The following is a 16693-nucleotide window of genomic DNA, read 5'->3' as shown; positions in this document are numbered from 1 at the left end:
GTAACCGCCAATCTGTTGCCTGTATGCATGAGTTTTTTTGTTTCTTCTGTTTGTTCATTGCTGCTTTTTGTTTTATATCCACATATGAATGGTATCATATGCTTCTTGTCTCAAGGTCCAGTCATGTTGTTGCAAATGGCAATATTTCATCTTGATATGAATTTTATCAATGATACAAATTTGACGGCAGTTGAATTAAAACTAATTTTAAGATATTACATGGAAAGGAGCATAATTCATAAATAAAATATAAACACAAACCTGTTATGTAACCTCCTGATGGTTTGAGGTTATCAAACTGCTTGTCATGCTTAGTCCGTTCTTCAGAGGTAATAGCCCACATATTTGGCCCTCCTAAAACATAAATGGAAGACAAATTATACTCTATATATGAGAACGCTTAAAATATACAATTATAAAATGTAAATATGAATCACAAGAGTCCGTTTAATGACATTTTTTAATACCTGAGTGACACAAACAGTGAAGCTCTATCATAACCATATAAAGCCTAAGGCTTTTCATTCATCCAATTAACATCTATTGAACAATTACTGTATACCACTTGCTAGAAATGGGCAACAAGATAAATACTGGTAATTAAAAAAATGAATAAAATATTATTCCCATCTTTGAGGAACTCTTACTCTAGAAAACAACTACCAGCATTTACAGTGTTAAACTAGGAAGCACCCTAAGCAGAAATATACACAAAGCTGTGCTAACACTGAGTAAGAAGCAACAAGGATGAGATACTAGGAAAGGTAAGACTGAGGCAGAGCCCTGAAGCTTGGCTTAAATTGTCACGTGAAGAGATGGGATAAGGGGATTTCACATAAAAAAGGCATAGCATGAGAAGTCAAGGAAGTACACTAAGTAGACTAACAGCTAAAGCACCAGGTGAGTGTGACAAGATGGTAAGAAACAGGTAGGAGAGATTAATTATAAAGGGTCCTCAACAGTCTGACCTTCGCTTTGGAAGTTATGGAGAGCTATCTAGTACTTTTTAAAATAACCTTCTTAATTTGGACTAATTTTAGAACTACACAAAAAGTTGCAAAAGATCGTAGGGAGTTCTTATATACCCACTCCGTTAACAGTTTACATAAACATAGTACATTTGTCAAAACAAATTAACACTGGTATACTACTACTAGCTAAACTAAAAACCTCCACCAGCCAGACTAGTAAATCCCAACAAAATTAGCTGGTAAACCTCAACAAAATTGGACTCTGGGTACTGGCGACGACACAAATCTTTGTGACTGAGGATTCTGCCAATTGGAGTCTTTGGCAAAGGGAAGCGGCCTCCACCTGGAGATGCCACTTGCAGTTTAAATGTTTGACCCATGGACAGCTAATGATTCTTCAGCCTGATAGTCCCATTTCTGGAGTAGGCCAACTGGAATTTCACAATTAACCAAGTGAGAAGGACCCTAAAAGCCTTGCTTGTCAAATAGAAATGGTATATTCAAGAACACAGATAGCCTGGATCCAAAGGTATCCTGGCTTTACACTAAAGAGTGGCATGGCAGCTAGCTTTCCAAGGAGAAACTTTATTTCTACTCCACTGTCTGAAGCAAAACTACTGAATTAGTGAGGCTCCCTGAAATCCCTGGGCCTGGTTCAGTAATGGTTCAGGGAAGCTGATGCTCACGGAGTCCATTAGGCTGCCATGCCTGTTCAGCCTCAGAGCTATGCAGAACTGAAAGGAGACATGGTCAATCTGTTCAGTAGGCAGAATGGATTTTGGGGCTGCTGCCAATGGCCCAGCTGTTTAGTCTGCCACTTGGAAAATGACAACTGACAGATTAAAGACACCCTCTTTAGGGCTGCAAACCAAAAACAAATTTTAATTGTTAATTGAATGGTCTAGGTCACTAATGTAGCCACTCATGGTAAGGGCCTATTCTCTGATTTAGACTGAAATCAAGTTGCTGATTAAGTCCCACTCCATGTTTGTGATGCAGAAGACACAACTGCATGCTGGACCTGTGATTCCTGTTTGGGTGTGGGTGTGCATGGGTGTGGGTGTGCATGGGTGTGTGTGCGGGGGGAAAGCTGCAGAGGTCTCACCGCACAGGGCATCACCCCCTTTGGCTCTTGGCAGATTGACTACATAGTACCTTTGACCCCTCACTCTGGCTACTGCTGGCGCCTCAAACTATTGATACTTTTTCAGGTTACCAATCAACCGTGATGTCCACCTATTGTGGCCCTTGAAACTAATTTGTGTCACGGTTTCAGCTTTCTGGACCATTTGCAATATGACTTTGATGTATCATTTACCACAAAAGCTGCTCAACAATGCACTGATGTCAGACTCTACTTCCATCACCTCTTCCTGGTCCATACTCCTTACAGTGAGACAGTTTAGCCACTGAATGAGCTGTCCCCAGAAAGGGATCATCATCACTTCTTAGCTGTTTCCTGGCTAATGATGAGGGCTAAAAGAGTGGCGGGTAATAGGGGATATACAGACCTATTATGAAAATTCAGGATTCTACCCTGACCATTGCTGAACAGGACAAATCTTTCTTTCTTTGAACAGCAACTGCAGGTAGGCCTGGTTGGTACATCCTCCAGCTCCAGGAAGCTCAGATAAAAAGGGACCTAGAGGATTAAAAGTTAATGCTGCTTATGTATAGAAAAATGTCCTTGTCCTTCTTGCGTCTAACCCTTCTGGATCACAGTGACGTTATAGCCAAATGAGACACCTAGATTTTGTGGTGGTGGAAAGCAACAACCAGGCATCTGAGGAGAGAACACCTTAGACACCCGAGAGGTAAAAGAGTGAGAGAGGCATTAAAACAACATTTTCTTTTTCAGAACTGCTTCCTGGAGCCTTCTTCCCCAAGGAAAAAGGCACTGCTGCAGTTCTCCTAAACTGCTAGAAGTACCTGAAATTTAACTGACTACTGAGTCTGCCACGCCTCCACCCCCCACCCCCCACCGCCCCCAAGCACCAGCACCCACCAGATGCCCTGACTACTGTTTGATCCTGATCCACACTCAGCCTTGGGCAGGCCTTGTGCACCTGGGCCCCAGGGGTGCGGATTTCTCTGTGTTCCTGCCCCTCCACCCTGTGGCATCCAAAATCCTTCTTGTGTCTGTAGTTGGCCTTGGGAAGGACTGTCCTACTTCTGCCCTAGCAGTAGTAGGAGCAATATTTATGCTTGGCATTAGTATAGAATCTTAGGCCTAAGAAGGTTTCCTTCCCTTCCCTCTGTAGTAGAGGTTTTTCTTCTACGCTTACCCCAACAGTATGTCTTTGCTGACTCCCTTCCCAGTGACCCCCAGTGGCTTAAGGCTTTTGCTTAACAGGAAAAATGGATTCAAAGAAATGCATGCTATTTTGTGCCTGTCCTCCTACAGCTGTCTGCAACACGGAGGTGGGGTCTCTTCCTGTTCTCCTGCATAGCCCCCAGTCTTTCCAGTGAGCACGCAGTTGATGTCCACAGGAAACAGCTTGAGAGAAAGTATAAATTCCTCTTTGTCTGTGTCCCCTAGTTATTCCAGACTGACATGCTAGCCCTCACTTGTTTTTTGGTATTCACTAGAATTTAAACTGATTTCTGTAACATCATTTTACATTTTACAAATTTTACACTTCTGTAAAATCCTCCACTTTACTCAGAACATTGTTTGCATCCATCAAGTCTGAGATTGAATTCTGAGGAAAGCTGCTCCAGCTGCATTGGTGGAGTCATGGATGCCCTTCAACTTGCCATCAGTTCCATGTTCACTCGGGACTCAGCCCCTTTATCAGAGCTCTTCTAAAAACCTCAATCTGTTTTCTCACCAGACACAAACCTCCTATGCTTATTCTGAATCCAATCTACTCTGCTCCGTAATTTCTGGAAACTGTTTCAAAGTTTCTAGTATACTGATGGTGCCTTCTCTATCTCCTAAAGCTATCTCAGATGAAAATCAAAACATTTTCTTTGACAATTAAAATGGGATCCAGAGAAGGAAAAGAAAAAAATATGAATTTAAATCACTATCTTGAAACAAGACTTAGTACTGTTTTGAGTACACATCACAAGAGAAACAACAAAGTAGGTCCAGGAAAAAAAAAGAAATTTTTTTTTTTTTTAAGACAAGCTACCAACTGGGAGAAAATATCTAAGAATTTTTAAAAGTCGTTATATAGAACATGAAGTGGTTATTTGATATCCCTACAGAAATTAGGACCACTGTGTTCAAGAAAGGTAGGGCTGTATGAAGAGGGAATCAACTGCCTCAGAAAGCACTGTTAGGAGAGGTGTTAAAAACAGAGAATGGCTTATTAAACCTGAAAATGTTTGAGGTTCTCTCAACCCATGAACAACAAGTAAACAATGATTTTACGATCCTTTCCATTGCTCTGAAAATGAGATCCAGTCTCTCAAGTTCCTACTACCTCCAAATACCCCTTTGCCGTTTCCTTTCATAGTTAATAGCAGCAGCGGTGCATGCGAGCACAGAGCAGAGGTTCTGCTCCAGTCTGTGTGCTAACCAGTTTTGGGACTTAGGTAGGTCTTTAACCCTCCTCACCCTTTATTTCCTTACTTAGGAGCTGTAAGAATAATGTATGTAAAGGTGTTTTCAAAAGTATGAAGCATGTCACAGTCAATATTTGACTAGCCAGTGTCTTATACCAGCAGTTTTCACCCTGGCTGAATCACCTGGGGAGCTTTAGAGGAAAAAAAGCTATTCCAGCAGACCAGTTAAATCAGAATCTCTGGGGGATGAGGCACAAATGTCATAATTTTTAAAAAGCTCTCTAGGTGACTCCTTTGTACAGCTAGGGTTGAGAACCACAGTCCTATACAAACCAGGGTTGCACACTGCCTCTTCTTTCTACCCCTCTGCAGAACAATCTGCTCCACCTTTACCCACATAGCCAACTCTGGACAGCTAGCCCACAGTGCTGTCAAAGTGAATTATGTGGTCCAGTATCTTGTAAAATTCTCTTTTTCCTAAGGATGATACATATATCCCTCAACTCTATCTTGTTAGAAGATGAATTAATCTCACCTTACTCACTTTCTCAGATACACAGATCTTTTTTTTGAACCTCATTTACCCTACTACTCTCTCAACTCTTGACCGGTTATCTCAGAAAAGCAACCTTCTCCATCACTTATTTTTAAAATCTAACATTAGCAGAATAATAGGAGTACTTAGCAGAAGTATCAACTACTATTTACTGAGTATTACTTCAGTAAATATACGTAGCAACCATGCTAAGTATATTAACATTATATTTAATTTTGAGAACTCCTCTATGGATTAGGTTTTTTGTATATTACAGATGAAAATATTGAAGCATAGGGAGGTATGGTATTACTTGCCTAATACCATACAGCTAATATAATTTGTAGCTAGAATTTTCTTATACTTTAAAATATAACTCCAAAATTCATGCTCTTAAATTACTATATCACATTACCTCTCTGATTACTTTGATATTTACTTTAGTTTAAAAGTGTTACTCTTTGTCTTTTAAAAATAAGTAAAATATAAAAGAGATATATCTAAATTGATATTTGAATATAAAAATATGAATCTCTTTTATATGTCAAAGCAACCAAATTTTCCCTTGGAATAACCTACCTTAAAAATAAATTCTGAACTCTGATTATGTAATAAATAGGTAAAAAACGTTAACTGTGACATTACTATGAACTTATTTAATATTTAACAAGAGAAAAAACAATACAAAACTGAAACTTTGGATGAAAGGAATGCTGGTAATATATCCCTCCAACAGAAATGTAAATCCCTGTATACAAATCCCACATATGTAACATCCTTTTTTGCATCCCAGGACGTGTGTTCCCTGTACTTGGACTGCCATTCATATCACCCTCCTTCCATTTCAAACTTTATCTGTCAAGGTCCAGGGCAGATGTCACTTCCTCTAGGAGGTCGCTGATACCTGCAGGTCAAATTAATTGCTTCCTCCTCTAGATTCTCAAGAGACTCTCCATGGTTCTCAGAGCACTTAGAATGGTACTGTAACTGTTTCTGTCCATCTGTTCTACCAAACTACAAGCCCTTGGAGAACAAGAGCTTTGTTTATTTATTTTTCTATCTCCAGAACCAGAAGAATACCCAGCACAGAGCGAACATTTAAAAGTGAGTGAGGGATAATGTCTGAATGAATAAAAGAGGGAGAAGAGAACAAGAAGAGAGGCAAGGTCAGGACTTGGGGCAACACAAAAGTTACTTACAAATCTTTTTGTTGTCCATCCTTCACATATGGTTACACCAGGCCCCTGAGGAGGGCTTTAGAGCCCTATACATTCAACATAGCTTATAACCATCTATAATTCGCTTCTGACTACCTTTTCAGGTTGACTCACCTTCTACTAGCAAAAAACCAAATACGATTAGGTATATAAACTCATACATATTTGCTGCCCATATTATACAAAAATCTGCCTTGCAAAGTTATTTCCAGGAGTGTATATTGTTGAAATGTAGGTGTCTACCATAATTTGAAACACTAAGATGGATCAATTTTACAAATATTTCTTAGCCCTAAATGACTGGATTTTTAAAAAAATCTATAAACATCCTCTACTAAAGACAAATTTTAAGATTAAAGTTAAAAATAAAGAAAGAGATGTAATGAAGAACTGAGGACCTAAAATGGATAAATCTACATGCTTTCTAAATAAATACCACACACATAGTAAAAAATTCACTTGGTTTATCAGTTTATTATAAAATAAGTAAACCTGTCATGATTCCTGGGACTAGAAAGGTAAGTAGTGTGGCTAAAGAGTGATTTACTACTATGTGACTTTGGAAAAATGATGATAATGATAAAAAATGATGACAACAACAAAGATGACAAAGATGAAAGCAATGCACCTTTACTGAGCCCTGACTATCTCAGGGACTTTATATGCAATAACTCACTGATTCTTACCACTACTTTATGAATTAGGTACTATTATTATCCCCATTTTATAGGTGAGGAAACAAAACCCATGGTGGTAGAGCAACTTGTTCAAGGTCACACAACTAATAAGTGGCAGAGTTGAGATTAGAACAGAACCCAGGTAGCCTAAATTCTCTGTGCTACACTGTCTCCTACTGTATATGGATAAGATGCTCACATCCTCATACCTCAGTTGCTATCTCTATAAACTAGGAAGATTTTATCTAACTTCACAGGGTTGCTATAAAGATTACGTGTAATTAGTAATATAGCTACACTAAAATAACACTAAATATCATTTTTCACCTATTAGATTGGCAAAATTATAATAGATAACATTTAAAAAGCTTAGCATGTGTCAGGTACTTTTCTGAGAGCTTTACATACATTATTTCCATTCTGTTTCTAAGTCTCACAAGAATTCTATGAAGTAACTATTATTACTATCACTTTTCTTCAGAGGAGGAAACAGAGACATAGAGAAATTAATAATTTGCCCAAGGTTACAAAGTTGATAAATGTTAAAGGCAGGATTAGACCCATGCAGGCTTAATTAAGAATCTTAAACTATATGCTTTGACAATAATTAAAAAGAAAAACAGACCCACAAATACACTGTCAGTTGATTTTAACAAAGATGTCAAGATAATTCCGTGTGGAAAGAATGGTCTTTTCAACAAATACTGCTGAAAGAACTGGACATACATATGGAAAAAAAAAGAACTCAATCTTGTACCATACACAAAAATTAACTCTGAATGTATCATAGAACTAAATATAAGAACTAAACTGAGAAATGTCTTGAAGCAAAGCAAAGATGATCTTTAACTTTGGATTAGCCAATGACTGTTTAGGACATAATCAGTACAAACCATTCAAATTTCTTGATAAATTGGACTTCATTGAAATCTAAAACTTCTGCTCTCTTAAAGACACTGTTAAGAAAATGAAAAGACAAGCTACTGAATGAGAGAAAATATCTGCAAAACATATTTAATAAAGGACATACGTCCAACAGATATAAATAACTATTCAATTCAATAAGAAGACAGTCCGCCCCGCCCCCAAATGGGCAAGATTTGAAAAGACACATCGAAGATATATGGATGGTAAATAACTATGTGACAAGATGTTCAATATCATTGATCATCAGGGAATGCATGCTGAAACCACAATAAGATCACTATATGCCTATCAGAATTCTGAAATTTTTAAAAAGCTGCAGGCAAAGATGATGAGCAACTGAAATTCTCATGCATTGCTGATAGGAAAGCAAAATGAGAAAATCTGGAAAACACTCTGGTAACTTCTTATGAAGTTAAACATACATTTACCATACAACCCAGCAATAAACTCTTGGATCTTTACCCAAGAGAAATGAAGATCTATTTCCAGATAAAATGAGTCTTCTGATGGTTACAGCAGTTTAGACATTATGTCTGGAAAGTTCCAAACCTGGAAATAACCCTAATGTCTTCTGCAGATGAATGGATAAACAAATTGTGGCACATATTTATATACTGGAATACTACTCAGCGATAAAAGAGAAGGATATGTGCAGCAACATGGATGAATCACAAAAGTATTTTGTTAAGTGAAAGAAGCCCCAAAGACACAAAAGGCTACCTATTGTGTACATCATTTGTATGACATTCTGGAAAAGGCAAAACTATAGGTATGGAAGTCTGAGCAGTAGTTGCCAGTTGCTAAGGGTGGGGTAAAAGGGCACAAGGAAACTTCTTAGGTGATGGAAATGTTCCATATTCTGATTTACATGACTGTATACATTTGTCAAAAGTCATCGAACTGCATACTTAAAAAGGGTGAATTATACCTTTTAACACAACTTAAAAATAAAAATATAAAGCATCTAACACATGCCTGCCACACAGAGGGTGCTCAAATTAGTTTTCTTCCTCAATCCAATCCAGAGGAACAATATAATTAAGAAAAGAGCATTAAAATCCTTCGCAGGCTCTTTCCTTCTGATAAAGGTACTCTTGCCAGAGAATACTGAAAGTCAGGTTTTTTAGTCAGAAACCAAGGCTATTTTAAGCCTGGACAGTCTGGTTAGGAAGGCTTGAGCTGCTCTAGCACACATCACTGTGTATCCCCAGGCGGTGAGAGATTGCTATTCTAAGACTACAAAGAATTCTGCTGCATCAGAAGGACCTGCTCAACTCTTATCACATTTTAACTCTTTCTTATATCTTGTATCTCCTCACTTTTCCTTGGTTACCTGTCCTCATAGTGGCTAGCTCAACCTATCTGATAATGTTTACTGCTTAGTTCCTCATATCTCCAACCAGCGACCTAGACACCTTCATATACATTCATCAACAAACACAGGGCACCAATGTGTGCGAGAATGAATACAATGAACCTCTTAAAGAATCACACAGATTTTCTAATATTTAAAGGGCTCCACTAGCCAAGAGACTCACACATAACAATTATGATTAAATATTATGATTAATGTCACTTACAGAACTAAAATGTTCTAAAGCATCATGACAAGGAATAATTTTTAAGTAGTCTTCAAATATTTTTCAAACCTGGACACTTAAAAAAATCACCATATTAAAACACAAGGCATTAAGTCACTAGGAATTTAAAGGAAAAATTACATTGAAATAAGAAAACTGTGAAATATATGTAATTCAAAGCCAATTTTAAAATAATTGATCTAATTCTGGCTTTCTTATTCAGAATATATACTAACAGAACCTTTCAAAGAGATAAGTTTATTATTTTGAACTTCAAGTAAAACATCTCCCAATCATAGTCTATATTTACTTGTAAGCCTAATACAAAGGCAGGAGAACATAAGTTTTGGGGGTTGATGTTCGATATTTCCTTAAAAAGCTAACAACTTTTTACATTGTCTGATCACTTTAGAAATGTATTAAAATTCTATCCACTTCCTCCAACTCATCACTAAATTGAAAATGTGGTCGTTTCATAGAGATTTCTGTTGCTTATTCTCATCTCCTCGCCGACTGGATCTGTCAAACATGTTCTATGGTCTATGCAGAAGGAAAAATACACATTTACAGAACATCCACTATATGCTAGACCCCTTCAGTAAGTAGCGCCATCCCTGTTTTCCACATATAGACATATATACATACGTACATGTATACATACGTCTAGTATACTCACACACGCACATATGCACATAAAGAAATGAGTTCCACAAGGGTAAGCCACACAGCTGGGTAGCAGCACAGCAGTATTCTAATACATAGTTATGAATGTAAATGATTCAGATATGTTATATCCTAGTCGTATGCTATAAAAATTAAATGATATCAGATATAGTCTTCATTAATATATTTTCCTGTTCAAAATAATAGTCAAATAATATATGAGTCAAATACTATGTGTTGAACCAGTACTAACTTAAATCTCTAAAACACAATTGGAATAATGTTCTGGACAGAACTAAAACCTCAATGTGGGAACTTGAATATAAATGTTTGAGTTGTTATAAACACAGCACTACATCTGATTCTACAGGTCTAATGTTTAACAAAAATTTATTAATTACACAGTTGAAAAGTGTAATCAGCTCTAAAATTCTAAAAAGGTAATAAAGCTCTAAAAATGAAATGGCTTTTTCTCCTCCTAACACTAGTAGCTGTTCCTGTTCCCTCCCTCCTCCTTCCCCTTTCCACATTCTGGATACAGCCGCTGCTGTGGGCTTCAGAACGTCTCGCTCATTTAATCAGTCTTCAGAACTTCCACAATTGTGAGGCTGAGACAAGCTACATTACACAATATCAACTCCTAGCAACATGTATCTGAAGTAGCATGTTGCCTATCACCTGATGGCTCATATACCATACTCTATATATTTGTAATTTTATAAAATTTTTAAAAAGCAGAAAGCAAACCTGCAATAATTAAAAAAGGCTTTGGCAAGGATGATTCTACTGGTGCATAAGACACCAGAAGTGGAGTCACAAGTGGTAAAAATATGATGCACTGATCTTTTTTGGTTCTGTTAAGGAGATGGGAAATGAAGCATCAAAGAGACTAAGAAAAAAATATCTGTCCCAAGAACTTTTTGAAAGATGTAAAGTTCTGTATCTGCATTGTCCAATACAATAGCCGCTAGCCACGTGTGGCTTTGAGCACTTGAAATGTGTGTGTGACTGAAGAACTGAATTTTTAATTTAATTTTTATTGATTTAAGTTGAAATTGAAATAGCCACATGTAGTTAGTGGCTACAATACTAGACACTGCAGCTCTGTAGGAACCAAAGAAGTCTAAAAAGTGTATAGTTAGTCTTGGGATGATGAAATAGACATGGCAAAATTTGAGGAACATGTCAGAAGCATTTGGACAAACAGCTTGGTCTCCAGCACTTAGAGATAAATTCCAATAGTACTGGATATTTAAAAAGTTAACATAATCTATAACTGAGGATTTAACAGAGGAGTAAGCACTGCTTTTGAAGGTTCTGTACTATACATGGATGTTTCTTTCAATGAAGTCTTAAACCCTGAATTGAGCTTAAATTAGATATATACAAGATTATCTCAATCTTTAGTTATTTTATAAACTACGTAGTAGGTTACCGCAGTCTACATTTGCTATCTATCAATTCTTCAGTAGTTCTAAAAAAATTTCTACCTCCACCTCTATTCCTATATACTACTCCTAAATTAACTGTTCAGCATTTTGGACAATTATTCGAGTAATTGTTTTTTGGTTATTGAACATTTCATTTGTCTGAATTTTAGTCTTTTATATATAATGCAATGAGCTACAAAGTGACACATAAATGTTTAGGAAATGGAAGAAACAAACTGAAGACTGGGCACGTACTCTAAGTTCTCAATGAACAAATCCATAGGTTCTTGGAAATTGACTTTAAGTGAAACTGTGTAACGAAACTTGTGTTACCATAGGCTAATTAATATAAACAAGAGTTAAACTCCTCTGCCATATTTCTGGTCACAAAAGCATCACCAAACTTCTAAATAAAGATGCAAAACGCTTCTAATATTAAATATTGAAATAAATAAATGTGAGCATACATACATTTAAGAAATATGAATAAAAACAAGTAAGAGAATTCTTTTCCAACCCCTTATTCCAGTTCAGGCTCGCAAGTGGCTGGAGCCCATTTGGCAGCCCAGGGCACAAGGTGGGATCCACTCTGAACAAGACACCCTCCCATCACAGCGGCCACTCACATACACAGTGGGACAATTCAGACACACCAATTCACCTTATGCATACATCTCTGGGATATGGGAAGAAACCGGAATGCCTAGAGGAAACCCACGCAGACATGAGAAGAACATGAAAACTCCACACAGTGGCCCAAGACAGGAATCAATTTTTTTTCTCATCAAGGCTGTAATGCTGAATGAAAAGACATTATTTGAGGATCTACTGTACACCTTTCTTTTGTTCATTTTGTTTATAAACCTGCTTAACACGTTGGTTGAAGTTTATAACTAAACTATGCACTTAATGCAAACTCCTTTGTATGGGGCACAAAAATACTCAAATTTGGGTAGAGCACATTACTACTGTAATTACTATCCTGATTCTAGACTTATGTTTATCACTTATTGTGGAAAAAATTATTTAATTAAGAAAAATGTCCATAGCATCAAACAATCTTTATAATCCCACACCATTTCTACAATAGGAGCAATGATCCCATTATTCCATAAATAAGAGTTCTGAAAAGGTGAAAAATGAAAAACAAAACAAAAAAAAACAAACAAAAACTTATCTCAAGTCCATCTTTAAATGACAGAATCCTATCACATATTAGATTTTTTTTTATGCAAGTCATTGCTGCAACTTTTCTAAATCTTACAAAGTTAATCCTGAGTCTTAAAACTTTAGACAACATATATTTTCAACATTTATTTTCAATGTAGTGATTGGCCTTATGACTGAGAACATATTTAAAACAAGATATAATTAATCAGCTGCTAGATGGTAACATTAAAACAGAATTGCTTTGTGAAAGTGGTAGAAACATTGGCGATGCTTCCCTCTTTTTTCCCCTAATGTTCTTTAATATTACTGTTTTCAATTTAAATGTTAAAGAATCATTGACTGGACACTCTATTTACTTACCTTTATAATTAGTTAATGAAATTTGCCTCGAAATTAAGAACTCGGCATCTAGTTTTTTTAGTGACTTAAAAATATAATGCATTTTCTCAATTAATTCTAAATGACATGCAGTAACTAAGTATTAAGGGTGGTTAACTTGTACTTGAGAAATGAATTAAAACTACAATCAGAAAAAAAGTTTTAAAAACTTTATTACTGAAATTACTTTAAACACTTTCTTTTAAAATGCTTCCTATTAAACAATTGTGTGTTGACATACATAATCCTTTATAAAAGGAAAACAAACATTTTTTATGTATATTACTAAATGAATCTTTATTGGCTTAATCATAATCATCTCGTGCTGTCAAAAACACCTTTACTATTCTTCACCTTATAGCACCCTGCTTTTTGTCCTCCAGTTTTATACATTAAACACAATACAACTTTAGGTTATTCTTAACTGCTCAAATGCAAGCACACATTCCAGATGAGACTGCAGAATATACTTATATTGAGTTGCAAGATTTACTGCATAATATCCTAACAGAAGCAAAATATTTGGGAAGCAAACTACCCAAACATTTTCAACACAAATATTCTAAGTTTTGCATTTATAAGCTTGAGGAAAAATACCTAAAAGAATATTTTATAACCTCTACCAAAAAAATTCCACAACCTCTTTATCTTGCTATAAGCACAAAGCTGCTTACCATTCATAGCTGTGGGAAATTGAGCCATCATGGTCCTGAATTTTCCTTGCTAGCTCTCAGCCATCTGCAACATAAAAACATTGTGCCATTAATAATACAACAAGGGCAGATCACAGCTTAGTGCACCGGCTAAGCAGTGGGAATGTCTGTCCCCTTCAGCTCACACTTCCAACAGAAAACAATGCAGAGCTTCTGCTGCTGCTGAACAGGCAGAATTTACATCTGGGGAAGGGTAGGAGATTTTGTTGGGTAATGGTTCTGCCTTTAAAACGGAACTATGCAAAAGAGAAACAGTAACATATTTAATAGCAAATAACTGAAAAAAGAAACACGTGACTGAACCAATTTGGGAGAAATTAGTTTGCGAAAGAGGAAAGTTGTTATAACTAGGCAAAAATTTATTTCAGAGATATTAACTGTATTAATCAAATGTACAATAACAATAAAATCCAAAATATTTTTCTTTAAAAAAAATTCCCAAACAAGAAATATATCCAAAATAAATGTAGCACAGCTATTTAATCAAGTTCTACAGGTTTATAAAAATGGTCTAACAGTAATTATTAAAACGTATATTTGTTTTAACATAATTAATTGTGCTGGGCAAGTGCTCTATACTTGAATAGAAGGAAATTTGGAAGTTTAACAGCTCTGAGTTTAAATCCCAACTCCACTATTTTCCTAGCTGTAACCATGGAAGATATTTAACCTTTTTGAATCTCATATTCCTCATCTGTAAAAATACTTTGTAGGAGCATTTTTTAAAAAGTATTAAATATAATCCAGTATACTGCCTGATACACAGTGGGTTTCTGATCAATGGCTTTCTGGGTGTCCAGGTGGGAAGAGTACAATATAATTCTGAACCCTAAATTCATTACTTTACTATGAATAAATTCAGAATTCAAAGTTTGTTCCTTGAATCCCGAGGGTAGTACCAGTTAGGGAGAGTGAAGGCCCAGCAAATTTATAGTAATGTGCCTAGTAATTAAAACCATGAATTATAACATTGCATGAAAACACCAATATATTAAAAGACCACTCCGTAGTTCATCTATTTACCCAAATCATTTAAATATTAATATTTTTAGAAGCCTAAGGGAAAATGTCTGCACAAGCCATTTGAACAAAGAAGGCATAAAGAGTTGCACATCATGGTGGATGGTATCACCAGAGGAGCTGGCTGATTAGCTGTCTAGTGTTTACAAAGTACCATATCTTAGCAAATTCAGTGTGTCTAAGGAGAAATATGACTGCATCAATATAACCACCAAAAGTGAGTCACACAGACAAAAAACAGATACATAACCCCAATTTATTAATTTACAGTGAGAAATTTAACAGCCAAGAGAAGAAACAGCAGCTTTTCTTTCTACAAAAGCAAACTATCATCTATTAAATTTTGTGCAGTGAGCAATGGGAACTTAATTATGAATAGGATGTTTAGTGGTGGTACATATATACGATGGAATATTACTCGGCCATAAGAAGAGATGAAATACTGCCATTTGTGACAACATGGATGGACCTTGAGATAATCACACTAAGCGAAATAAGCCAGACAGAGAAAGTTGAAAACCACAAGAGTATCACTTATATGTGGGACATAAATCTAAAAGCAACAAATGAACAGGACAAATAAACAGAGACTCATGGACATGGACAACAGACTGGTAGTTACCAGAGGGTGGGGGGGAGGAAGAAGCGGGGAGATAGATGGGGTGAAAGGGGTCAAATATGTGGTGACAGAAAGAAATCTAACTATGGGTGGTAAACAATATTGCATTGTTGTCTATATATATGCCTGTTGAATTGTACACCTGAAACTTACTGGATTTCGTTAACCAATGTCACAATAATAATTAATAAATGAATGAATGAATGAATGCTTAGTGGTATCCAGCTTCGACGGTCTGATCCATTTATCTACACAACAGAAATAAGCAAGAACTGGGAATAGGGATGGGCAAACCTCCAATAATGCTTTGAATGCCAGTGCCAATTTTACCCTTCTGACTCCCAGCTTTTTGTATGTTACCACTATATTTCACCCTCCTCTCAAAGTGCACATTCTTTCTTTAGATGTTGGTAAGCTTTACTGCACAGGAACTTTAAATCTGTTACCACATTTAGACTTCACCTGTCAGTCACTATACTCTTCTTAGGTAGAAGGAAATTTCCCCAGTGCACAAGTAGGTTTCTTCATTCCATTCTCAAAAGGTAATATAAACCATGGTAGGGTGGTCAAGAACTCCTTGAGAAGTATTGTGTTGAGTTTTAAAGGGTAAGAATTAGTTATAACTGTAATGTTAAGAACCTTGGATTTGAACCTGTAGCTGACAAGGAGTTTTAAAAGGTTTTAAGACGAGGGACAAAGTCAGATTTCACTTAAGACAATTGTGAAGAAAAGGGCAAGCCTGAAGCAGGAAGATCAGTAAGGGAGGAGATAGCAATAATATCCGGCACCTGATCTAGAACAGTGGCAGCAGAAAGAGAAGATGGGATGAACTAGAGAAATACTGAACGGTTTACAACAGGTAGAACTCAGAGACTGTTTAGATATGAAAGATTATGGAGTAAAAAGAATTAAAGAGATGACTCCCAGAATTATAGTTTGTAAGACTGGGTGAATTATGGTGTTGCTAGTTAAAATAAAACAAAAAACAAAAAACAACAAAAAAAAAACAACCCACACAAAAAACAGTGAACATGAAGTCTCATAAATCAAGTTATGACTACAACTTCCTCAAATACAGAAATTCTACAAACAAGCATAATATTTTTACTTCCCCATTTTAAATTAATGTTAAACCAACATTATGCCTGCAGCTATATGTCTGCAAAGAAACTATTTACTTAAAGATATGCAGTAGGAAGGGGCCCCATTTTATTAGGTCTCTGTAACAGAGAATTTTTTAATGTGGGAGAAAATCCTACACAATACATTTTATAACTGCA

General features: G+C 36.2%; 1 protein-coding gene across 1 annotated transcript in view; it reads right to left on the bottom strand.

Annotated features, from left to right (window-relative positions):
- The window catches only part of ITSN2 (intersectin 2), a 65758-nt gene extending 51959 nt beyond the window's left edge, over positions 1 to 13799 (bottom strand). The window contains exons 1-2 of the mRNA XM_023528537.1: positions 13736 to 13799; positions 262 to 354 (exon numbers count right to left, since the gene is read on the bottom strand). Of these exons, the coding sequence (XP_023384305.1) occupies positions 262 to 354; positions 13736 to 13766 (124 nt within the window). The 5' untranslated portion in view covers positions 13767 to 13799. The remainder of the gene's footprint in view (positions 1 to 261; positions 355 to 13735) is intronic.
- Positions 13800 to 16693: the final 2894 nt, after the last annotated feature.

The sequence above is a fragment of the Pteropus vampyrus genome, unplaced genomic scaffold (genome assembly GCF_000151845.1).
Source record: "Pteropus vampyrus isolate Shadow unplaced genomic scaffold, Pvam_2.0 Scaffold28, whole genome shotgun sequence".
Lineage (NCBI taxonomy): Eukaryota > Metazoa > Chordata > Mammalia > Chiroptera > Pteropodidae > Pteropus > Pteropus vampyrus.
This window is presented reverse-complemented; position numbering and strand designations above follow the sequence as displayed.